Genomic DNA, 25,993 nt, shown 5'->3' on the forward strand with positions numbered 1-25,993 from the left:
CTGCAGACCAAGCAGTGCTTTAACAAAGTATAGATTGATCGTGGTAAATACACCGTGTTGTGTTTGTCTTATGACCAGTTGACGTCGTTGGAAGCCCTCACACACACATGGATTCACACGTAAGGCTTTAAAGCCAACTCTGATACAACGGTACGAGCCGAAGCACGTCACGTCACGTCACCTAACGTACTGGACGGACGTAAGGTCAAAGATCAGACGTAACACAATGGAAGCAATCATTTGTTTTTATTTGTACAGGTCGTAGTGTCAAATGTTCATAGACTAACGTTATCAACACGTTACATATTTCAGTACATAAACAGTTGATTTATATTTTGTATTATTGTAAAGTTAGGTTTAGGGTTTGGGTAGGCGTAGGGGTTAGCTAATGTTATTTTATTGGAATTCTATGGCGAGATGGTTGCACCACTTCCGGCCGTAGCTGCATCCCTTCTAGATACAACCTATCTGCGAAGAAGAAGAAGACAGAGCGCAATGCACGACGTAGAAATGGCTAAACAACATTACAGTTCTAACGGCGGGCACTTTTGAGCGAAAGGATCCACCGATGCAAACCACAAAACACCGCTGTAGATGAAAAATCTGTCATTTCTCGTGTAACGGAGGCCAGCTGTTAGAGGGAGAGCTGTGTGTGCACGCAGAGGCTGCGAGCTCGTCTCTCCCTCGCCGGACCGATGGCGGTTTCGAGGCTAGGAGGGGTTGTAAGTAAGACCCGTCATCACACGTGTGATTCTGTTCGCAATAACGTCAGCAGTGTGCCGACGAGACAATAACGGAGCCGTTTTTGGGCTTGTATTATTAACGTTAAGATTAGGCACAAATGTGTGCTTATTGTGAATGGTGACCGAGTCAATTCACTTGTCTAAGAAAAATGATGAAATAAATCATTCACGGTAAAATGTGTGGCTTTCAACGTCTGTGTATACGTGGTGGTAGATCAATGAAAATAAAACTATAAAACACAATACACCATAAACAAACACTTTATTTGTCAGTGTCTTTATTCCTTTAACTTCCTCTTTTTGACAAGATCTCCCGAGCGTTTACAACCTTTAAAAGTCCTTGTCTGGTATGTGCTAGAAATGGAAAGAGACAGTTAACCTAATATAAATCTGTTGTGTAACTGTTTGACAAACACACTTCTAATGCACACTCGTTTTTTTAAGACATCCCGCATCCCTGAGAACACCCCCCAGGAAAGAATGAATTCGGCGAGAGTCCCGTCTGGTCGTGAGGAGAGTATCACTACAGGTGAGGCATCAGAAAGTTTGTCAGTATTTTATGAGATCCAAGCGCCTGTGAGAAGGGCGTTGTGTGTTTTTACTGTCCCAGAGAAACCTGTAGGCTCTTTGTTGCGAAAAGCAGGCGGTTACGTCATCTCGGGGGGAATGCGCTTTGCGGTTGTTCAACAGGTCATGCACTCCATTACAACAGCTGCCCAGCTGGACAAAAAACCCAACCCAACGCTCGCTTCAGTGATGGAACGTAGATAAGCAGGGAGGTACTTTGCAGGTATATACTCGAAAAAAGTACCATTTATGTGGGAGACTCTACACTAGAAGAGTGCATTAGGTTTTGCTGTATGCTAAGTGTATAGTGATGTAAAAGTGTAATGTATTGCAGTTCATTTTATTATACCCACGTTTCCCCCAGCCTGTCCGTTTACCATGGGAATGGAACTCCCGCCGGCCGTGATGGAGAGGAAACAGGGGTCTCTGTACACACTTTATTCTGACCGTTCTTCATCACTCAGACCAGGTGGACATCTCCAACACTTTGGACGGGTCACTGGATCACCGCTTCTTTCACCACATCCACAGCCAGACTGGATGTCCGTACTGTATTTATTTTTCAGGGTGTGTTTGTGTGTGTGTGTTTGTGCGTGTGTGTGTTTGTGTGTGTGTGTGTTTAATTAAGCTGTCCACAGAGGGGTTTCCTGGACAGAGCCCGATGAAGACATACCAGACGGTATGTGTATGGACCCAGAGGGTGTCAGTGGGTCGCCTGCTACCATGGAGGAAGAGATTTGCGCATTGACCCACAAAAAGGTGTGTGAGTTTCTCAATCTATTTGCCATTTGTGTTTGTGTTGCCGGAGGAAAATGAACCCCACTAAAATTGCATTTTGAGACCATTTGATGGACCATTTTAAAGCGGCCGTCTTTATCGAAATGGCTTTTGTCCAATACGTAAAGTTAACGGACTTCCTTCAGGCACCCGACTGCAGACTGTGAAACTGGTAGGAGAAGACCACCTCGTGTTGTGCTGGTGGAAAGGATCACGCTGATCTGTACATCACCATCATGCCGTTTAAAGACATGGATGGAAATTCACTGGCCATACAGCCTTCGACACATAACATCCTTTATTCTCACCGCAGGTCACGGGTGTGGGAGTGACAGCCATTCCATTGTTCTGGTGTACTGGATAAAAACCAAGAAGACAGCGATGATGCTTGTTGATACGTTACCATTTTTTCTGATGAATCAGCATTGATTATTTGATTATACCGTTGTAACCGTGCAACCGTCGCTTTAATGCAGGATAACGTGGGACAGATGAAAATCTTTGTTTCGTGGTATTACACACAGGAAAATATTTGCCTTAAACTGATTTGATAGACCCGATCAGTGGATATAAAATGCAATTATTCACAAATCCACTTTTTAGACGTGACCTCACAAAAGTAAAACAATTGTAAACGTTTTCTAATCCTGCTTACATTAACCCAACTCTGTGAACAAAAGTATTCATGAATGATTTCCAGGGATGGATTTGATAGCGATCCTGATTCCACATTTGCCATGTTTATTATTGATCATCTCAACGTGGGGGAAAAGGTGGACTTCATGTTTGTGTGAATCTTAAACATTCCCCTAGAAAGTGAAGAAAACGCTGGATTGACATTTTTGGTAATCTGCTGTATTTAAATGAGTTTGAATCCCAGTGATGTTTTAAAAGGCTGTAGCGCTTTAATCACGAAAGCGCACGCCTCCAAATAAAGATATTTTCTTGTATACGGGTGTGTTGGTATTCTTTCACCACCTAACCAATGAAATCAACAGCACCTGGATGTACACGTACTGAAAAAGCAAACTCTCTGTTCATTGTGAACATGGCCTGCGACTTCTAGCGAAGCTAGAACATTGATTACAAATCCCGTTTAGAAGCTACAGTATGCCTGTTTCACTCTTTCACAGATGCAACACGTGTTGGGGGTCATCCGAAAAGGTTTACTGAATCCTCACTGTCTTCAATTGCCTCAAGATAACTGCATTTTGACTTTTCTTCGAACAAACAGGTGGCTTTTACCACCAGGTGACCTCTACCACTGGAGTTCATCATCGCGTCAATCATTATATTAAGTGACGTTTGAGCCTTGGCCCTCTGCTCACGCGCAACCCGAACCCCCCTTCGAACCCATACACTTTACCTTATTTTACTTTACTGTGCTCCCTATAGAAGTGCGTATACAAATTTTTACCATCACACTTACCACATGATACATTTGCAATACTACTTTAGACTTGAAACGCAACAAGCCAAACAGCACAGGAAGACCGTTATCGCCAAAATAACACGCAATACAAATCATTTTTACAAATGTGCATTATGATCGGTGTGCCGCGTGTATGTGCTCTTCAACAGAATAATGGACCGAGTTGCACACACCCATGACCGACACTGCCTCCCATTCTGATCATAAAACCAACACAAACAATAGTACAGAACACCAGTTTAAAAAGTGACAGTGCTCTCAGCAAAGAAAAACCTACACTAGCGGAGAGTAAACAGATATTCACCAGCGATTTAACTATGATTAAAATAAATCTTAATATTAAACTGGTAACGTTACAGTGAACTAAACGTTTGGAAAATAATGCAGTAAATTTAGCATTTATCTGATAAGATGTCACTGTTATGCACAATATGTAAAATTTAAGACTGACAAATCAAAATCACCCGTCTCGAATTAAGCTCACATCGGCAGCCAGAATGAATTGAAGCTCGGCGGCCTATTAAATCATAAATAACTAACAATTTGATTACCAAATTACTTGATAACCAATGGTCCTGGGGACCATGAGGGTTCGCTACTGTTAAAAATACATGTATCATAAATTCTGCCCATTCCTGCCTAGGGAGATGCAGTTCGCTTTTTTTTAAATGGTAACCTGTGAAATCTTCCAGAACCGAACCTGCATAGCCGATACTACAACACACGTTTGGCTCTGTTATGTATCTGAATTAAGCATAATTTGATTTTGTAGATTCTGGAGAAAGAGAAAAAGATGTATGTTTTCCAAAGCCAAGACAGAAAAACAGAAAGTCAAAGAAATCTAAGGTCTGTGAAATGTTGTAACGAGGACTCGGACACAGAAGCTTGAGGATCCATACGCAGTTTTAATGGAAGCAAAGGGTTAAACAATATAAAGGTCAGGGCAGGCAGATAACGTTCAGGAGTATATGAACAGGTGGGGGTTAGGGAGGTAGCCAAAGTTCTAAGTCCAAGTCACGATCCAAACAAAGTAATCCAAAAGCGCTCATGAATTTCAACCGGGGCAAAACAAGACTGCACACAAATGTGACTCAACCACAGGGAATATAATGCAAAGTCTGGATTATTAGCAATAGGTGCAGGTGTAATCAGTGGTGCTAGAGTTACTGGAAAAAGGAGTCTAGTTAGAACTCTGGGGACAACGCCCTCTGCTGGAGAATTGGAGACTCTGAGGTAACCATATTCGTAGCAAATGTAGTGGTGTATCATAATTTGATAATATATGACCACCTTTACCATTTCTACCTTGGCAGCTCAGTCTAATCAGAAGAGCAAGCCAGCATCTCAGAGGAATGAAGGTGACATCAGCTCAGACAGGTATATCAGTATCCCCTTCACTTTCCCTGTCATATACTGTAACCTCTGCCAATATTGTCCTCAAACAGTTCTGAAATAATAGTTTTTATGACTTTACAGAATGAAAGTGTTTAAGACTGCTCTGCTGAAAGCCTTTAAAGTGACCAGGTCTCTGTCTGTGGCCGAGCCTGAGCTTCTGACTCGCACTAATAAAGGCCAGGAAGAGGAGATTGACCAGGATAAGGTTAATCTACTGCTTGAATGCATGCAGGATGACAACTGGGTCATGGTATCAGATAATGTGGTTTTCCTCATCTGAGGGAAGACGAGGTGCATTGGGAAATGGTATTTTTCATTTATTTCAAGAATAACTTGTGATATTACAACCCCTCGTTGTTACACACTCAGACAAATAAACCGTGAGCATCAAAGATTGTTATTTATTTTTGAAAGTTATTTATTTTTGTCAAAATGAAAATTTCTTTCAATTGGTGATGTTTCCGATAATCTGCTGCCCTCTGACAGGTTCCAGGGCAATTTATTCACATTTCTTTTCGTTATTGCATTTAACAATTTTTGTCTTTTGCAATGAGATCGCGTAGTTTAATGTTTAGTCCACATCCTTGGGTATTTTGGGCTATGTTTAGGATTCTGTAAAAAAAGAGAATCAATTGGAGTAAGTATACCATTAATTAAAATATAAGATGTATATCCAAAGTATAATGTTACACTTGTCATAATATTGGGAGAGAATGAAACCGGATCATTTGCTATACATGTGGACACTCACAGCCATCGGTCTTCTCTGGTTCACCCTCTCCATCTCTTTCCATCTGTCTTTTCCGAACTCTCTGCACATAGTACAGTGCGCCAAGGGCGACAGCCATAAACATGGCAGCTGCCACAAAGACGCTTATCGCCAACGTTGCTGTTGAACTGCCGTTGGAAGCTGTAACAGAATCGTCATTTGCTTGTTTCAGATCTCTGATATCTGGATCCCAAAGTCTGCAAGCTGCTGCCTCAAAAGTCCAGTTGCATCTATTGAAAACTATCAAATGTTAACCACGGTTCACCTACCTGTGTGGTATGTACTTTGCGTGTTGTGGGAAAATTTTTTTTGGTTTTCTAATAAAACATCTTAAAGCAAACCTTCAAGAGACAGGACAAAGATCACGTCATTTCCTTTAATAAAGCTCTTGAAGTGTTCATGCGTGATGAAATTGGTGGTGCCGTAACCTGGCCCCCGATAGTATGAATTGCCATTGGAGTCAGTGACCAGACTACCAACTTTTTGTGGGTCATCCCAGTAATATTCCACATTACCTGCAGCTGCACAAAGAGAATATGTTGTTTATGAAACCATAAAGGAGACAACAATGGTGTCTGCTGCACTATGATCTATTGCACTATTGCTTTAGAACTCCACATTTTTGATCTTACAATCAGTGGAGGTCTTATTTGGATCTGTAGTGACCATCCTCTGGTTATTCATGCGTTTTTGGATGTCTGGAGTCTGGTCCATCATCTCCATGGAAGCTTGTCGCCATGGACACGGCCATTTGAGATGCTCATCATAAGGTCCGGAAGTCAAGTGGAAGTAGATTGCCATCTTATCTTGGCTATCTGTCTTCCCTTTAATATACAGGCTAACCTGAAAAGAGTAACCTTCTCTGGATATGAAGGGTGGACTGAAGATTTTGGAACCCACTGGGGTTGTGGCGAGAAGGCTGGAAAAGTCACTAATTCGCCAAGTGTGGTGAGGACACTGCGTCTCAGAGAGGTTGATGTCATCCAGAGACAGACCCCCTTTTGATGCATGACGTCCTTTTACCCCCTCGAACACCACCCTGAATTTTTGAGAGACCTGTAGGCTCACATGGTACAGCTCCCAGGAGTTTATAGGACCCCCTTAATAGTAAAATACAGATCATTGCTCATAATTCAAAGATATATTCATTATATCAAAACTTAACCGTTTTATTGGATATTTAAGATTTATTACCACTTATCGCCTCAACCAATCTCAGGTCTCCTTTGGATTCGTCGTCGGTGTACACACGCACCCAAATGTTTAGTTGATCATCATCGCCCCCGCTGTTGTAATGATAGAATTGCAGGCACTGAAAGCCTCTGGTGGGGTAAAAGAGACGACTCTCCAGGTACGCCTTGTCTCCGTGATTTCCTGTCAATGTGCTGAAATGCATGAAGTACCCGAAACCTGGCAAGTGAAAACTTTTATCCGACAATGCAAAGCCAAACTTCAGTTTTGCCAGATCTCCACCTCATTATGAAAGTTATGAAAGTCATATTATGCTGCTTTGAAAAAAAGAAGCTACCACAGGGCAAAAATGAATAATAGTTTCTTTATGGCGCTCTATGGTATCAATAAACTTATTATCATGAAGACCAAAGTGCCCCCATAACAACATTATAAAACAAATCACTGTTAAGTAAATACAGCAACTTACAAGCCAAGCAGTTTGTGATGCCAAAAGTAATGATAGAAGTGCATTAAGAGTTATGGATCATGAATAAAGCACTTTTTAATGTTAAAACTTGAGCCACAGAAAAAAATGAAGATAACTCTTCAAAATTATTTTCTGTTTTCTGATTTACTTTCTATAGGTAAGTGTTGAGGCAAAATGGTGATTTTAGTTTCATTCTGTAATTCAGTGACAACATTTCTCCCAAGTTTAAATGCAAATATATGCATTTATTTTCAGAAACAACCAAACTGTTCAAAATATGTAAAAGATGCAATATTGGCAGATGTTTAGGAAACAAGTTTATCTCATCACTGTCCTTTTGAAACCTCACATGTCCAAATTCGCTGTTTTTCATAATATGGAAGAAACACTGTAGTTTGAAAACACTTTTTATTACTGTATATTGGTTTAGATATTTGCAAAACCCAGTGACAAACATAAAGGGTGGCTGATAATAATCAATTATGGCACAACAATTAAAATCACAGAATATGGAGATTGGAGATAGAAGAACAGAATAGGTGTTGTACACTAACAGTGTTGCCAGTATTTTACTGTAACTGAGACTTTACGGTGACTAACTGGCAACAGTTTTGTTAGTATTTTACTGTAAATCAAGAATAATAGCTAATAACTGGCAAGAGTAGTGATAGTTATTTACTGTAATGCAACAGCAATCACAGTAGAATACTACATATACATTCTGTGTATTTAATGTTATTAGCCATTCTGTTCCATCAAAAATGCTGCAAACGTCATTTATTACTTTATTACTTTATTACAAAACATGCATACAAAACAGAAGAAAATTCATAGTTACATGCGACAATTAAACAAATTACATAATTCAACAAAACTGAATGTTATTCTGAAATAAAACATCCACTGCTAGTGTACAGCAATGTATAAATAAGTATAAATAAAATTAAAGGAAAATATAGAAAATAATAACACTGTATTGTAGATATGGGTGTGTGTATATAGACATGTATGGCAAAGACCAGTCAAAATGTTAACCAAATACATTCTATTTTCTTTTACAATATAAAAATATATAAATAAACAACATTTCTTTTTCACATATTAATTCATTAAACATATTTTCAACACAACTTTGCACATTAAATAGTAGTCACAAAAATACATGTTACCAAAAAACTAAAATATTCACTTACTTTTTTACACAAGAAACTCAAATACATAGAAAATAGGAAAATCTTAAATATAATAAAAAGTATTAAAAAAACATAAATAATCAAAACAAAAACAATACCAATCATTTGTAGATTTGGTTTAGCATGTTGTTCCAAACTGGTAGTAACTCAGCACAAATTAAATGACCTCTTTATGCATTCCAATAATTGTATTAATAAATATTGCTTGCACTAACTTAATTACATGTTTTCCACTCAAATACGGTGAGCCGCTGCAAAAATGTATGAACATGCGGGTTTGAACGTTTCTTGTTACAGATGAGCCAGTTTTGCGGCTGGTTCAAGTTTTTGCAACACATTTTGTCCCCTCAGGATTAATCCTCACAAAGAATCTGAAAATTAAATGATTTTTATCAGTTAGTAACAAATCAAACACAGAATCATAAAAAAACACTAACAACAACAAATACAGTCATGATAGAATATAATAAAAATCATTACTGTGCAAGTAATGTCTCTTTTAACACTTACCTTTGAATGAGCTCTAGTGTGGCACTGGCTGACTCTTGGAACTCAATATTAAAAACATAAAAGCAAGCAAAAAGAACAGAGAGTGCTGCAGCAAAATCTAGCTCCTCATCAATGCAATGTGTCACTTTCCCCTCAATGCTGATCATCCACTTTGATGAAGTAAGAAGTGTATCTCCTGAAATACGAGGCTCACCATCAAAACCATCCAATAAAGTGACCAATTCGTCAGGTATGGTGACCCATACTCAAAATGTGACCTCTGCATTTAACCCATCCAGTGATTAGTGAGCACAAACACAGCAAGTGGTGAACACACGTACACCCGGAGCAGTGGGCAGCTATCACTGCAGCGCCCAGGGAGCATGTAGGGGTTAGGTGCCTTGGTCAAGGGTACCGCAATCGTTACCCGCCGGCCCTGAGGATCGAGCCGGCAACGAGTCCGACTCTCTAACCATTAGGGCACGATTGCCCCATAACATCTTAACACGCTATAGCTCATTTTCCACTGACATCTTTTTGGAAGTTTTCTTAGACATTTGTAGTGGTGCAATAATAGTAATGGATTACCGAAGTGTTCCTAATTCTTAAAACCTGAGGTTGTTTCTTAAATTCATATTCAAGCCTTATTTATAATCCCAGTCTAAAATACGTTTAAAAGCTTAAATGCCCAATAGTTTAACTGATTAAACTCCTGTTAAACTCCTGGTTTAATTTTCATCCATATCTGTGAAACTTACTTACTTGACTTAGATGCTAGTTTGCATCTGTACATTGTGGGTAATGTGACTACACAATAAAAAATAAGCAGGTTAAATAAAGAAACAAGCGGTGGGGTCAGCTGCTGATAAAAAATAATGTTCAACACTATGGGATACAGAAAGTTGTGAGATCCTAAAAGCTAGCTAACAGGTAGCTTTTTGGAACTAAAAGATACAGAGCACATAATACGAAATGATTAACTTTACCTACATTTGCAGTATATTTGAAAAAAACTTTTAAATATTTGAAAAGTTTACTCACTCATTGTTGGGGATTCGATTTTAAGTTTTAAACCATGAAAATCCAGTTACTAAGATAATTAACACAGCACAAGCAAAAGAACATAAACTCAGAGATCACACACACCTGGTTGCCCTTAAAGGGGCAACACCTTTGTGTTAAGAATTAAGCAGCCAGTGCACATACGTGTGTGTTAATGCATAAATCTTTGTTTTCTGCCTGAAAATCTTACTCTTGGCAAAAAATAGTGCTGCAATTAGTGACAATGTAGTAAAAACGTCAGTATTTTACAGCTGAATAATACAGCTGTTATCTGTAATCTGTTTATATAGTAATTAACTGTAAAATATTATTTGCGCTACAGAAATGCATCTCATGTTTCAGTAAAATACTGATTCCCAATGTTACTGCTAAACACTGCCTATTTTAAAGCTATTAGCCCTGTAATTTACAGCAAGGTTTAACAGTGTACATAAAAATGGCTTATGGACAAAGCTTACTGCCTTTAACATTTTAAGAACAAATACATTAACATTTTCTGTAACATATGAGACATATTTTAGTTTAATGTTCGAACAATGTAGCTAACAATGTAGACAGAAAAAAAACATTAGTACAAATTGGCTATTTTCAACTCTACCAAGAAAAGCACTATTTTGCCATTACACTTTGTCTTGAAGCAACCTATTGCGCAATCCATAAACATTTTCAGAACAACTGACACTGCCAATACCCTTGAAAACTTTTTGTATCTCCGCGATTGTGTACTTAAGTCTCTTGGGATTGTATATAAGTCAACACAGTAAAGAAGACCCATTAGGGTAGTCGTCCAGGTTGTGTTAGATGATCTGCTCCTCTAGAAACACTGAAACATTCACAATCTCATTTGACAGCAATGCTTGGCTATTTCCTTCAGTGATAATGAGAATGCAAACGTCAACTTCTTTTGTAGCATCAAATGAACAAAGATTTAAGTACTCAAATGTACAATTCCAAATTGAATGTGCTATTGTTAAAGAAAGGACAAATGCAACACTGAAGATTTCAGTGCATTTGAAATTAATCCAAACAACAATTCCAAATTAATTTCAAAACTTCACAATCTATGCATCGTAAAAAATTATGTATCAGTTTCCCAGCGCAGGGTTTTTCTCTCTCTGAGTCACGATGCTGTGAGCGGTAGGGAGAAATGGTACATTCAATTCATTGTGTGGAAGCCAACACATGAATAATAGAGTAAAAATAAAAAAGTTTCAAAAACCTGTCAATGTTATGCAATAAATAAATATGAACACAGTTCATCTGTAAATAAGCACATGGTTAGCCGGATAGAGGCTGTGCCCTATGAGAAAGAAAGCTAAATGGTGACCAGCACTTCAAAATATCGCACACAAACACACATGCACACACGCTCACACACACTTTAATGTGAGTCCCACTAAGTCCCGCTGCAAGATTTGTTGATGCTTTCAGACAAAATATTACTACTACTACCTCTGTGACAGTAAACGTTACAATTCATTTTGTAGCTGAACATTGGCAAAGAGGTTTACTATAGCATGCAGAGACACTTGATCTTTTAGAAACTTGATGTTTGTTGTCCTCCGGGTACTCCGGTTTCCTCCCCTGGTCCAAAGACATGCATGGTAGGTTGATTGGCATCTCTGGAAAAATTGTCCGTAGGGTGTGAGTGCGTGAGTGAATGAGTGAGTGTGTGTGCCCTGCGATGGGTTGGCACTCCATCCAGGGTGTATCCTGCCTTGATGCCCGATGACTCCTGAGATAGGCGCAGGCTCCCCGTGACCCGAGGTAGTTCGGATAAGCGGTAGAAAATGGATGGATGGATGGATGTTTGTTGTTTTATTATTTGTTTTATTGTCATTTACAAATAAATGAAGAATTTGGTTACAACTAGAGATAACTGTTTTTTATTATGTTAACATGTTTTTATTATTTATTATTAACTGCAGTTTGATTGATATTATTGGAATGCACAATAAAAAACATGAGTTATCTCATTTTGGAACCAAACTCTTCAAATTATTATTCCCACTTTCTTTCTATCTGATGGGATGGTCAAATTTGTTTGTAAGCATATTTTGGCATCTTTGCACAGTTTTACCAACCTTTTTGTTTTTTTTTTATTCCACAATTTTTACTTTGAAAAAAAATCTAAATAAATGCATATCTTAAAAGATTTAACATTAAACAAACAAACAAAAACGTTGTTTTTGAGAGAAGGGCACACCCACGCGTCAACCAGTGTATGCTCCCACTGCACTGCACTCCTCCAGGAGATCGACTGTTTTCAGAAATAACCGGATGCTTTATCTGTCTTGAATAGTTGTGATCAAACTAAATACTCTTTAAAGATATGAAGTAAGCCATACTACTTTGTACTCAAGATTAATATTAGATTGGCAGAAACTGCTTGTGTTTGCTCCACTTTTAATAACTTTCTATACCACCAAGGTGAGTAATGCATCTAACACACAGCAGTTATTCGAAACGTTCAACTCTCCTCTATTCCCTCCACCCACTTCCTCTTTTACAGCTAAGAATCATTCATCAGCAAACTATTTTCAACCTAACTAACCTCCAAACACACAACCCTCACATCCAACATCAAATTCTCCTCTTTCTATGCAATGACCGACACTGAAGTTTTTAAACTTGTCTCCAGCCACCCCCTACCTGTTCCCTCTCGACCCAGTCCCCTCCAATCTCTTACCGGCCATATCAAACACACTCATACCAGCACTCACAGATATCATTAGCACCTTCATGCTCACTGGCACTTTTCCATCCACATTTAAGCAGAACCAGGGCATGCCCCCACTCAAAACAATCACAATGAATAATTCTCTCAGACCTGTTTTGCTTCTCCAATTTATTGCAGAAATACTTGATTGGGATTTTCTCATCCATGGTTTTTCTCCCTATCTCCCTACGCATTAAGACTTCAAAAGCAATCGCTCACCCGAGATGGCACTGCTATCCGTCATGGAAGCAATCCAACTCTTCTGTCCTGATTCTGCTAGCATTATCTGCAGCCTTTGATACAGTACAGTGAATCATCAGATCGTGCTAGGAACCTTATCAATGCTAGGGATCCCAGGTACTCCTCTCATCTGTTTCAAATTCTACCTCTGGTGTCATGCCTTCAGGGTGTTATGGAGGGGTGACGAGAGAGGACCAGGCCTGGACTTTACGTTAGGTTTATTATGCTTGTGTGGGCGGCATTCGACAGTGAGGGAGCTGTCAGCTGTTTTTTTTCTTTTGTTTATTTTAATAAGAGTTGTTAAATGTTTGCTGGTTCCCAGCTCCTTCTTACTTGGAATCTTGCTACACTCCTGTTGCTCGTCCTTTTAAGCTTCAGATCTCCTCCGTGAGAGATGCGAGACCGGTGCAACGTGCAGCGTCACCGGGCTCGCGTCATTCCCTCACGGCTCTTGTCCCGCCTTGCTCGTTACAAGCACTTATTGTATTATTTCCTCCTTATATCAAATCGCTTTACTGTTTCTCATTTCTTTGTAAGTCGCTTTGGATAAAAGTGTCTGCTAAATTTCAAAATATAAATGCAAGTTAAAAAGGTAGATCTTGTACACATTAAAACATAGCATTCAAACATTTATTACAGAAGTTAAAATACATTACATATACAGTTTTTGAAAAAAAAAACTTGGGGCAGTTATTTTAATCTTTTCAATCACAGCTTCTATTTATTACAAAATGGCTTTTGTAATTTCACCTTTTAAGCATTGCATGTTTTTGCATATTTTTTGTGCAGTAAAATACATTTCTGTATTTAATATAACAAAGCCTATATCTTAAAAATAATTTCAACTTCAGATTTGTATCAGAAAATCTTTTTGCAAATTAGGCTTTTATAAGGATATTTGTGCATAGTCAAATATGGCAGTTGTCGTGAATTGTGAGGAAGAACCCAATTGCAGGCAGTGTTGGACAACAGACAAAACAAACACAAAACAAAGGCCCACGAGGGGGTGAAACAATAATGACAAAGGGAATAATCAAGTAGACAACAGGAACACAGACTACCTAGACTAGATGAATACAACACTGGACAAATAACTACACTGACTGGACTTGACTTGACTTACTTGACTCTTGGTAAAGATCACAGGCATAAACAATACTCTCATCAGAGATATGTCACAAAATGAACTGGCACAGGACAATAAACATGAGGACTGTTTAAAGGTGAACTAACACAGGATAATTAACCATAACACGTGTGTGTCATGAAACACTTAACAATGTAACTTGGCTTCCCGTAGTCGCTCGCATCAAATTTAAGTCTCTGCTCCTGGCCTACAAGACCACTACTGGTTCGGCACCACCTTATCTTAAATCGCTAATGCAGACATATGTACCCGCCAGATCCCTACGCTCTGCAAACGAACGACGTCTTGTGGTGCCATCCCATAAAGGTAAAAAATCTCTCTCGCGCACCTTCTCCGGATCTGTTCCACCTATGTGGAATGATCTGCCCACTGCTACAAGATCTGCAGATTCTGTAGCCATCTTTAAGAAACGCCTGAAAACACATCTATTCCGCCAACATCTGACTGATCTGTTCTGACTCTTTTCTTCTCTACTCTTTTCTTCTCTACTCTAAAAAAAAAAAAAATGAATGAATGAATGAATGAATGGATGAATGGTTCCGAATACTGTGTTAGGCTATATGAGACTAGTCTTCTTTTTGATTGCACTTATGCTTTTGTTGTACTTATGCTGTCCTAATTGCTTCCATTATCTACCCCACTTGTAAGTCGCTTTGGATAAAAGCGTCAGCTAAATGACTAAATGTAAATGTAATGACTAAATGTAACTAAGGAGACGAAAGGGCGGTAACAGAGACAAGACCTGGAGAAAGCGTATGGAAGGCCAATAGCGCCAAAAGCCGTTCTCCACATGAAACAAGGGGTCCTGCTATGATTCTGCCCCAGGACCAAGAAAGACAAGACATGATGAGGCAGAATCACGACAGGCAGTATTGGTTTCCAAAACATCTTCCATGACTGTAGGTTGGATAAATCATCAGAATCTATAGATCTAAAGTGCATGTGCTAAATAGTGCAAATGCATCATCCAAGGATGATGGAGATGATTAAACTTTAGGTAAAATAAATCAAATGCTGAGATACATCAGATATTTATAAAGTTTGACAAGACTCAGTAAAAACAATCGGTTACTCAAACAATTAAACGCTTGGTTCTGATTAAGATCTTGTTGATTAACATCCCAATGAAATCAAAACGAAAGGCTTTAAGGATGAATACGTTTATATCTATCTAACCAGTGTGCTCCAAAACATTGAAAAAATATATTTATGACATCATACTGCATCAATTAAAGTAAAAGCTATCTAGAAATAAGAGAATCTAGTGCCCACCCTCACTATTGACAATTCAAAATATTTCCCTAATGTCAAATAGTAATCAATACACCAAAACCATGCTTACTTCACTTTTTAAAATGATGGTTACATCGGGATGTTTTCATTATATGACTCCATGAGGGCACACTGAAAGTTGACTTCATCATTCTGGTGGATGTTATTTCAATCATAAAAAATAGAGTATTAAAGTTAAAAAACTGTCAGGGTCTGAAAAAACAGTTTTTTAGAAAACGTTGATTTGTATGTTTTATAACTTACAGTTATATCCTCAATGTGTCGCAGATTAAGATGGCCGATAAAATTGCGGCTGTAGTACTGTGGATCACCATGATGCAAAACAACACACACAGGACAAACCTAAAGGGTGCCAGAGAGCAAAAAAGTGAGTGCTTTGAGTGTATGGAGCCACAAAGATGTCAAACACTTTATGATAATTGAACATTCTATTTTGAGAAATGTTTAAGAAGATAGACATCAGTGGATTAGTGTGTATTAATGAGCTGAAGTGTCAGTCGATACACAAGATATTGGAATGAATTGACATCTGATCCTGACTCACCACACGTGTGCTGTCATAGGCAAGTTGGGCATTGCAGTGATCCCGCAGTTCCTTAGCATCCAGCCCACCCATCTGACAGTAAGGGCACACCAATGTTCTCAGAGTAGAGCTGAAAAAATAAAAAAAATCAACGAAGTAAATGAAGAATTATCAGTTTATTCAAAATCCCTTTAGGGGAAACACATTAGTGCAACGTCTCCTATATGCTGTTTTAGTCATACAAGACCAAGTCCTGGTGACACAATAGTTACAGTACCCCTGTATTTGCTCCTGCTGCCTCATTCCTATTTCATTGATCTCAGTTTGAAGCAGACTGTGAATTAAACAGTACATTGTCAAACCAGTCATTCAAACCAAACCATATTGTACAAAATTATTTCTTTAGATAGGACACACCAGTCATCAAACTCATCATCCAGGGTTTGGTATAGTGGTGCTGGTGAAGCTGGAGGTGCTGGGACAGCAATAACAGTTGCACGTTGTGATGGTATGTGCAGGTTGAGACATGGCCCTTCGAGCAGGAACAGGGGGAGTAGTGGCAACAGAAGCAGTTGAAAGGGGATGGGCATGACGTTGCGTCTTGACGTCCCCTTAATTAAGTTGCGGGTAAACTTAATTACTTACAAAGCCTTAAGCGGTTTAGCCCCTACTTACTTAACTGAGCTTTTATCCCATAACAACCCATCACGCTCTCTAAGATCTCAAAACTCTTTTGATGGACTTTTGATGACATCTAGAATAACTAAATCCACCAAAGGGGGTCGAGCTTTCTCATACGTAGCACCTAAACTCTGGAATAGCCTTCCTAATACTATTCGAGGGTCAGACACACTCTCCTAATTTAAATCTAGATTAAAGACACATCTTTTCAGCCAAGCTTTCACTTAATGCATAGTTAATGAACAGCAGCTACGCTAATTAATCTCCTTCTGCCTCCGCCTCGGGATGCCCACCCCGAGGTAGTGAGAAATTCCGCCAGGTCCAGATGATTGACATATGCCCATCCCCAACTAGAGATTAGGCCAGCTACAGCTGCAGACTGACTGACCATCATCAGCTCCATCTAAGGTAATTCCACCACCAAAGAAAAATACAACCATCTGAACATCCCAGCTCAGACCACTCCATCCCCAACCAAGAGCAAAGACAACTTGTCACAATAATGCTGAAGTTACAATACTTGGTATTTAATGCTAAATTTACATCACATGTCAGCAGTTTGAAGTTATAGCTGCATGCAGTGGCCCTGATTGGAGGTTCCTGGGTGGGTGTTTGTGGGGGGGGCTCGTTGGTTGTGGTTGGGGGGATTCATTTGCTGGGGCTGTGTGGGTCCAGTTTGGCCTTGTTTTGTGGTCGATGTCGGACAACAGAGGAACAAAGTTACAACATGCCATTGCTATTTTCCCTGGTTGTTCCTCTGTTTTCTGGTGTCGATCGTGGAGTGGGACCCGGTTGAACCTGTACGGTTTTCGGAGAGTGGGCTCTCCCTCTTCCTCGTGGATATTTGCTCGGTGGCTTTTGGTCGGGGTCACTGAGTGCAGCTATGACTCGTCAGAGGGGATCTGGCCCTCCCTGCTGAGCCTGGTTTCTCCCAAGGTTTTTTCTCCATTAATCAATCATTGGAGTTTGGGTTCCTCGCCACAGCAGGGCAGTGTTTGATCAACGGGAGACTGGATTTATTTATTTATTAATTAGATATTATTTATTAGAATGATCTTGCTCGTTCTATAAATACCATGCACTTTTCTGTATTTTCCTTTTTATGTTTTTCCTGTTTGCCTCTGTAAAGCTGCTTTGGAAAAAAATTGTCAAACAATTACCCTAGGCTACTAACCCCAAAACTTAACAAATTATAGCAATTTTTGCAAAAGACGATGGAAATGGAAGTCTGGAAGTTTCGTACCTTGACCAACTTTCTTCCATATGGATCTGTTGAATGTTTTCAAGTCTGGGCAAACTACTGAGTTGGCACCAATCAGAAGTCGCATTTTTATGTCATCATGTAGAGTTCTTACAATATATTTTACAGCAATCACTAAAGCAATTTGATACGAAATAGGAAGATATTTTCATCAACCCTATTAAATGGATAATTATATAATGGTGGCATTTTTACAGTCTGTTTATATGACGCCAAACAACATTCGTTGAGATTTGTTTGAGCAGCACTTTTAACAATGTGTTTTTAAACAATGCAAGAAGTAGTTTAAATCTCTTTTAACAATGGCTTTTACTTTCCCATAAAGTAACCGATAATCTGATACAATTTCGCTTCATTTTAATTTTCCCTTTACCGCCCTTCACCACCAGATGGCACTGTTTCATACTTGTGTTTTTAGCTGGTGAATGAAGCTTATCTTTAGGTTCAAGCACACTGGCTGATCTCAGACCACATTTGCTTGGTGAGTGCCTTAAAAAACAGGTTTATTTTGCATTCTGGCTTTGTCACTTAACTCTTGAAGTAGCTTCCATTAACTAATATGTGAATATAGCCTATACTTTTTAACAGAATATACATATGAAGAGACTGGTTCCAACACGAGATAATACGTCACGTCCATTTTTTATATTCGATTCCGATTCACATGCGTTAATGTGCTAAGCTGAATTTCTTAGGGAGTGCCTTGAAGAAAGCTTATTTTTCACACACAGTTTTTCACTTAACTCTTGCAGTAACTTTCTTGAACTGATATATACCGTATTCAACGGAGGCCAGCTAGTGAAGGGAGGCGCAGTTGTTGTGGAGAAATCGATCATCAAATGTTGAGCGAAATCACGAAGACCAAGAAGCCAAGTTTCAATCTTTAATTTGTTCGAACAAGTTAAAGCGAGACATACAGAGTTCATCTGAAGATGTCTGACCAATACATATCTGACTCCATCTTTTATACATTGTTCTCGCGTTGTTCTCACCGTTTAGAATCAGGTTTAAATCAGGTTTCACATGGCATCACCTATTTTTGTTAGTCCATCCTTTTCTGACCTTCCACAGTTACATGTCAAGCTCCATATATCAGTATTTAACTGTGGCAAAACCTTTTAAAAGCTTAAAAAAGAAATGCACATACATCCATCTTAAAAAGAAAAGCATGTTGTCATTTACTACATCTGGCATAGTGTTGAGTGTATTTAAAGGGTAAACATGTGCTCAAGTCAATACAATAGCGTGTACTGTGTTCGTCTGTGACGGGTACCAACTAGTGTCTTCAGAAGCGTGTGTGTTTGATGCTAAGCAGATGTGAGGTCCATATCTGCTTGGTGCCCGTCCTATGAGGCCTATAGCCTTTGTTCAAATCAGAGAGGTACATGAACCTCTATAACTATCTTAAATGTATGCTTTTCTATAAGAACAAAATGGAATATATTTAGAAACTTTAAATGTAGTTCAATAAAAAACACCCAAAACATCATGACAAACACGATTTTGAAATCTTTTAAAGAACCGAGTTATCTCATTTTGGAACCAAACTCTTTGTTTGTATACTGCATTAAGGCACTGATTGATGTAAATAAACGGAAATTAAGCAAGGCACGGGAAGAAAGGCAATAAAGGAGCAATTAGAATGACAAACATTCTGAGGAAATAGAGAAAAAAGAAATGCACGAGAAGGATATTTTATGAGTAGGGCTCTCCTCCTCAATGCTCATTCAGTAAACCAGATTCTCTTATTTCTTGAAGTCATATGGCTTAAATCAAAACAAACAAACTGCAGTTTGATTGATATTAATCGGAACGTAAAAGAAAAAAAAACTTGATGTGATAACTCATTTTGATACCGATCTCTTCATATGTTCCTACGTCTTGTTCCAAAACACAAGCTGCATTCGTAACCTGTTCTGCGCGGGCCTCGAACCGACGACGATCCGGACGGGAGACGGGCGGAAACTCGAAAGACCGCAGCCTCAAGAGCGTCTCGGTTGGTGGGTCAGAGAGTGAGGTTTACACACTGCGTGGCGTTTTTTCTAAGATTATTGCCGAGTTCCTTTAAATTGCTGAGTTTTCTTATATAAATGACTACAGCAGGGGACTCGACTTACTTCCGGTGGGACGGCTTCACTTCTTGCCGTTGAATAGGTTAAATAAAGTATAGGTTAAACAATAACCTGTGACTTTTACAGACTTGGAAGAAGCAAAACCTGGTGCCCATCGGCGTACCGACGGCACCAGGGGCTGGGTCAGAGGTGCAATAGCGCGCCACTCAGCTAGCGACTCTAGTAGCATGTTGGCTTGGCCGAGGCGACGCTCTCTGGCCCAGCCGATACAACAGCTCGCGCGCCTGCTATTTATACCTCCCATCGGCACTGCTACTTTCGACGACGGTAGGGGGCGAACTTCATTGAACGTCCAACGTTGTGAACACGATGCCGACAGAGCCCTTATCATACACCCTATTGCTCAAAACGCAACTCGAAACACAATGATATTTATAGACGAAAATCGTTAAAGAACGACTGTGACAGACCTCCCTCATTAATTATTCAAACCAACAGCCAATGGCAACGCTCCAACTGCAGACCAAGCAGTGCTTTAACAAAGTATAGATTGATCGTTGTAAATACACCGTGTTGTGTTTGTCTTATGACCTGTTGACGTCGTTGGAAGCCCTCACACACAAATGGATTCACACGTAAGGCTTTAAAGCCAACTCTGATACAACGGCAACGAGCCGAAGCACGTCACTTCACGTCACGTCACGTCACGTCACCTAACGTACTGGACGGACGTAAGGTCAAAGATCAGACGTAACACAATGGAAGCAATCATTTGTTTTTATTTGTACAGGTCGTAGTGTCAAATGTTCATAGACTAACGTTATCAACACGTTACATATTTCAGTGCTGTACATATTTGTTTCTCTACATAATAGACGGGATACAGCCACCTCCACTGGGCACGCGCACTTCAAAACCGTATAATTTGCGTCACTCTAAAAACAGTTGATTTATAATTTGTATTATTGTAAGGTTAGGTTTAGGGTTTGGGTAGGCGTAGAGGTTAGCTAATGTAATTTATTGGAATTATATGGCGAGATGTTGCACCACTTCCGGCCGTAGCTGCATCCCTTCTAGCTACAACCTATCTGCGAAGAAGAAGAAGAAGAAGAAGAAGACAGAGCGCAATGCACGACGTAGAAATGGCTAAACAACATTACAGTTCGAACGGCGGGCACTTTTGAGCGAAAGGATCCACCGATGCAAACCACAAAACACCGCTGTAGATGAAAAATCTGTCATTTCTCGTGTAACGGAGGCCAGCTGTTAGAGGGAGAGCTGTGTGTGCACGCAGAGGCTGCGAGCTCGTCTCTCCCTCGCCGGACCGATGGCGGTTTCGAGGCTAGGAGGGGTTGTAAGTAAGACCCGTCATCACACGTGTGATTCTGTTCGCAATAACGTCAGCAGTGTGCCGACGATACAATAACGGAGCCGTTTTTGGGCTTGTATTATTAAGGATAAGATTAGGCACAAATGTGTGCTTATTGTGAATGGTGACCGAGTCAATTCACTTGTCTAAGAAAAATGATGAAATAAATCATTCACGGTAAACTGTGTGGCTTTCAACGTCTGTTTATACGTGGTGGTAGATCAATGAAAATAAAACAAAACACAATACATCATACACAAACACTTTATTTCTCAGTGTCTTTATTCCTTTAACTTCCTCTTTTTGACAAGATCTCCCAAGCGTTTACAACCTTTAAAAGTCCATGTCTGGTATGTGCTCAAAATGGAAAGGGACAGTTAACCTAATATAAATCTGTTGTGTAACTGTTTGATAAACACACTTCTAATGCACACTCGTTTTTTCAAGACATTCCCGCATCCCTGAGAACACCCCCCAGGAAAGAATGAATTCGGCGAGAGTCCCGTCTGGTCGTGAGGAGAGTATCACTACAGGTGAGGCATCAGAAAGTTTGTCAGTATTTTAGGAGATCCAAGCGCCTGTGAGAAGGGCGTTGTGTGTTTTTACTGTCCCAGAGAAACCTGTAGGCTCTTTGTTGCGAAAAGCAGGCGGTTACGTCATCTCGGGGGGAATGCGCTTTGCGGTTATTCAACAGGTCATGCACTCCATTACAACAGGTGCCCAGCTGGACAAAAAACCCAACCCAACGCTCGCTTCAGTGATGGAAAGTAGATAAGCAGGGAGGTACTTTGCAGGTATATACTCGAAAAAAGTACCATTTATGTGGGAGACTCTACACTAGAACAGTGCATTAGGTTTTGCTGTATGCTAAGTGTATAGTGATGTAAAAGTGTAATGTATTGCAGTTCATTTTATTATACCCACGTTTCCCCCAGCCTGTCCGTTTACCATGGGAATGGAACTCCCGCCGGCCGTGATGGAGAGGAAACAGGGGTCTCTGTACACACTTTATCCTGACCGTTCTTCATCACTCAGACCAGGTGGACATCTCCAACACTTTGGACGGGTCACTGGATCACCGCTTCTTTCACCACATCCACAGCCAGACTGGATGTCCGTACTGTATTTATTTTTCACGGTGTGGGTGTGTGTGTGTGTGTGTTTATTTAAGCTGACCGCAGAGGGGTTTCCTGGACAGAGCCCGATGAAGACATACCAGACGGTATGTGTATGGACCCAGAGGGTGTCAGTGGGTCGCCTGCTACCATGGAGGAAGAGATTTGCGCATTGACCCACAAACAGGTGTGTGAGTTTCTCAATCTATTTGCCATTTGTGTTTGTGTTGCCGGAGGAAAATGAACCCCACTAAAATTGCATTTTGAGACCATTTAATGGAGTAATGTCTTTAAAGCGGCCGTCTTTATCGAAATGGCTTTTGGCCAATACGTAAAGTTAACGGACTTCCTTCAGGCACCCGACTGCAGACGGTGAAACTGGTAGGAGAAGACCACCTCGTGTTGTGCTGGTGGAAAGGATCTCGCTGATCTGTACGTCACCATCACGCCGTTTAAAGACATGGATGGAAATTCACTGGCCATACAGCCTTCGACACATAACATCCTTTATTCTCACCGCAGGTCACGGATGTGGGAGTGACAGCCATTCCATTGTTCTCGTGTACTGGATAGAAACCAAGAAGACAGCGATGATGCTTGTTGATACGTTACCATTTTTTCTGATGAATCAGCATTGATTATTTGACCACCGTTGTAACCGTGCAACCGTCGCTTTAATGCAGGATAACGTGGGACGACTGCGACTTCTAGCGAAGCTAGAACATGGATTACAAATCACGTTTAGAAGCTACAGTATGCCTGTTTTACTCTTTCACAGATGCAACACGTGTTGGGGGTCATCCGAAAAGGTTTACTGAATCCTCACTTTCTTCAATTGCCTCAAGATAACTGCATTTTGACTTTTTATTGAAACAAACGGGTGGCTTTTACCGCCAGGTGACCTCTACCACTGGAGTTCATCATCGCGTCAATCATTATATTAAGTGACGTTTGAGCCATGGCCCTCTGCTCACGCGAAACCCGAACCCCCCTTCGAACCCATACACTTGACCTTATTTTACTTTACTGTGCTTCCCTATAGAAGTGCGTATACAAAATTTTACCATCACACTTACCACATGATACATTTGCAATACTACTTTAGACTTGAAACGCAACAAGCCAAACAGCACAGGAAGAAAGTTATCGCCAAAATAACACGCAATACAAATCATTTTTACAAATGTGCATTATGATCGGTGTGCCGCGTGTATGTGCTCTTCAACAGAATAATGGACCGAGTTGCACACACCCATGACTGACACTGCCTCCCATTCTGATCATAAAACCAACACAAACAATAGTACAGAACACCAGTTTAAAAAGCGACAGTGCTCCCAGCAAAGAAAAACCTACACTAGCGGAGAGTAAACAGATATTCACCAGCGATTTAACTATGATTAAAATAAATCTTAATATTAAACTGGTAACGTTACAGTGAACTAAACGTTTGGAAAATAATGCAGTAAATTTACCATTTACCTGATAAGATGTCACTGTTATGCACAATATGTAAAATTTAAGACTGACAAATCAAAATCACCCGTCTCGAATTAAGCTCACATCGGCAGCCAGAATGAATTGAAGCACGGCGGCCTATTAAATCATAAATAACTAACAATTTGATGACCAAATTACTTGATAACCAATGGTCCTGGGGACCATGAGGGTTCGCTACTGTTAAAAATACACATATCATAAATTCTGCCCATTCCTGCCTAGGGAGATGCAGTTCGCTTTTTTTAAAATGGTAACCTGTGAAATCTTCCGGAACCGATCCTGCATAGCCGATACTACAACACACGTTTGGCTCTGTTATGTATCTGAATTAAGGGTAATTTGATGTTGTAGATTCTGGAGAAAGAGAAAAAGATGTATGTGTTCCAAAGCCAAAACAGAAAAACAGAAAGTCAAAGAAATCTAAGGTCTGTGAAATGTTGTAAGGAGGACTCGGACACATAAGCTTGAGGATCCATACGCAGTTTTAATGGAAGCAAAGGGTTAAACAATATAAAGGTCAGGGCAGGCAGATAACGTTCAGGAGTATATGAACAGGTGGGGGTTAGGGAGGTAGCCAAAGTTCTAAGTCCAAGTCACGATCCAAACAAAGTAATCCAAAAGCGCTCATGAATGTCAACCGGGGCAAAACAAGACTGCGCACAAATGTGACTCAACCACAGGGAATATAAAGCAAAGTCTGGATTATTAGCAATAGGTGCAGGTGTAATCAGTGGTGCTATAGTTACTGGAAAAAAGAGTCTAGTTAGAACTCTGGGGACAACGCCCTCTGCTGGCGAATTGGAGTCTCTGAGGTAACCATATTCGTAGCAAATGTAGTGGTGTATCATAATTTGATAATATATGACCAGCTTTACCATTTCTTCCTTGGCAGATCAATCTAGTCAGAAGAGCAAGCCAGCATCTCAGAGGAATGAAGGTGACATCAGCTCAGACAGGTATATCAGTATCCCCTTCACTTTCCCTGTCATATACTGTAACCTCGGCCAATATTGTCCTCAAACAGTTCTGAAATAATAGTTTTTTATGACTTTACAGAATGAAAGTGTTTAAGACTGCTCTGTCTGTGGCCGTGACTGAGCTTCTGACTCTCATTAATAAAGGCCAGGAAGAGGAGATTTTTATCCATACCTTGACATTGCCCCAGAACGGTAAAGTCTGTTTTTGGACCGCCCTCTGCCGATTGTACTCGAGTCCACTTGGAATTCCCACCCTCACCCTGGAGATGTTCGGCTGTTCAAACTGGCATGAGTCCAGGAATGTTAAGCCAGCACATGAAATAATTATTGGAGGAAAAGAGTTTTAAGGGGGGTGGAGATGTTGACCATAATTATAGATAATTATTCAACTGTTTTATCTTATAAATCAGCTAATCATCTGCAGAACTCAAACTCCAAACTAAGTACAATATGAGTTAGAATCATAAACGTACTGCAGTTATATAGCCTGTTGAGCTTGAGCAGGTCACTCTCACTAAACTCCATCCGTGAATTCTGGTATCTTTGTGACGATTGTTGACTCATGCTATTTCATGTTGTAGTCATTGAGAAATATGTGCTATTTGAAACGTTTTGTGTGAATACTTTGTTTTAGCTACAATATTGTCATCTTTGGAGGTGTGGATGGCTTTTCACGCAAGGTAATGCTATCTTAACCAAATTGAGATTTGTTATGTATAACGTTATAATCCAGCATAATGTTTCTTGCGTAGGTAATGTACCTTGGAGCTGCACCTAACAACCTTGCTGCTACTGCCTTGGACTTTTTTCAAGAAGCAGTGAAAACATTTGGCTTCCCTCTTAGGTACACTTGTTAAAATTGGTTACAACTGGATGACAAGTCTTGGTTTAAACTTCCAAGGCATATTTTTTAGTATATGTTCATATGGTATGGCTAGTTTGTTTACTTTAACAAGTCTTATTTCAAAAGCAGTGTTTTTATTCAGGGTCTAAGCACCATGTAATGTAA

The 25,993-nt window shown here is 39.9% G+C and overlaps 1 protein-coding gene, 1 long non-coding RNA gene and 1 pseudogene across 3 annotated transcripts; 1 reads left to right on the plus strand and 2 right to left on the minus strand.

Annotated features, from left to right (window-relative positions):
- Window positions 1-231: 231 nt before the first annotated feature.
- On the plus strand, window positions 232-2,961 carry LOC130434177 (uncharacterized). Of its 2 annotated transcripts, XR_008908658.1 has the most exons (4): window positions 232-722; window positions 1,188-1,533; window positions 1,675-2,069; window positions 2,401-2,961. It is a non-coding gene; the product is annotated as an uncharacterized LOC130434177 (long non-coding RNA). The 2 variants fall into 2 exon arrangements; XR_008908657.1 differs by having other exon boundaries at window positions 1,675-2,961.
- A 2,684-nt stretch (window positions 2,962-5,645) lies between these two features.
- LOC130434581 (meprin A subunit beta-like) overlaps window positions 5,646-25,993 on the minus strand; it is a 64,145-nt pseudogene continuing 43,797 nt past the window's right edge.
- LOC130434169 (E3 ubiquitin-protein ligase RNF138-like) lies at window positions 15,482-17,218 on the minus strand. Its single transcript, XM_056764158.1, has 5 exons — window positions 16,427-17,218; window positions 16,287-16,343; window positions 16,031-16,139; window positions 15,730-15,828; window positions 15,482-15,618 (listed from the first exon to the last, which is right to left on the minus strand). Exons 1-5 carry the CDS (start codon window positions 16,597-16,599, stop codon window positions 15,556-15,558), a joined length of 501 nt encoding a protein of 166 aa, XP_056620136.1. The 5' UTR covers window positions 16,600-17,218; the 3' UTR covers window positions 15,482-15,555.

Source organism: Triplophysa dalaica, chromosome 13, assembly GCF_015846415.1.
Source record: "Triplophysa dalaica isolate WHDGS20190420 chromosome 13, ASM1584641v1, whole genome shotgun sequence".
NCBI lineage: Eukaryota > Metazoa > Chordata > Actinopteri > Cypriniformes > Nemacheilidae > Triplophysa > Triplophysa dalaica.

Bases quoted from the DNA above. Each gene is read 5' to 3' on its own strand.
- LOC130434169 (XM_056764158.1), bottom strand. From the start codon at position 16,599: ATGCCCATCCCCTTTCAACTGCTTCTGTTGCCACTACTCCCCCTGTTC. The intron at 15,829-16,030 runs GTGAGTCAGGAT...GGCACCCTTTAG, and splicing joins CCTATGACAGCACACGTGTG to GTTTGTCCTGTGTGTGTTGT. The intron at 15,619-15,729 runs GTAAGTTATAAA...AACATCCACCAG, and splicing joins GACACATTGAGGATATAACT to AATGATGAAGTCAACTTTCA.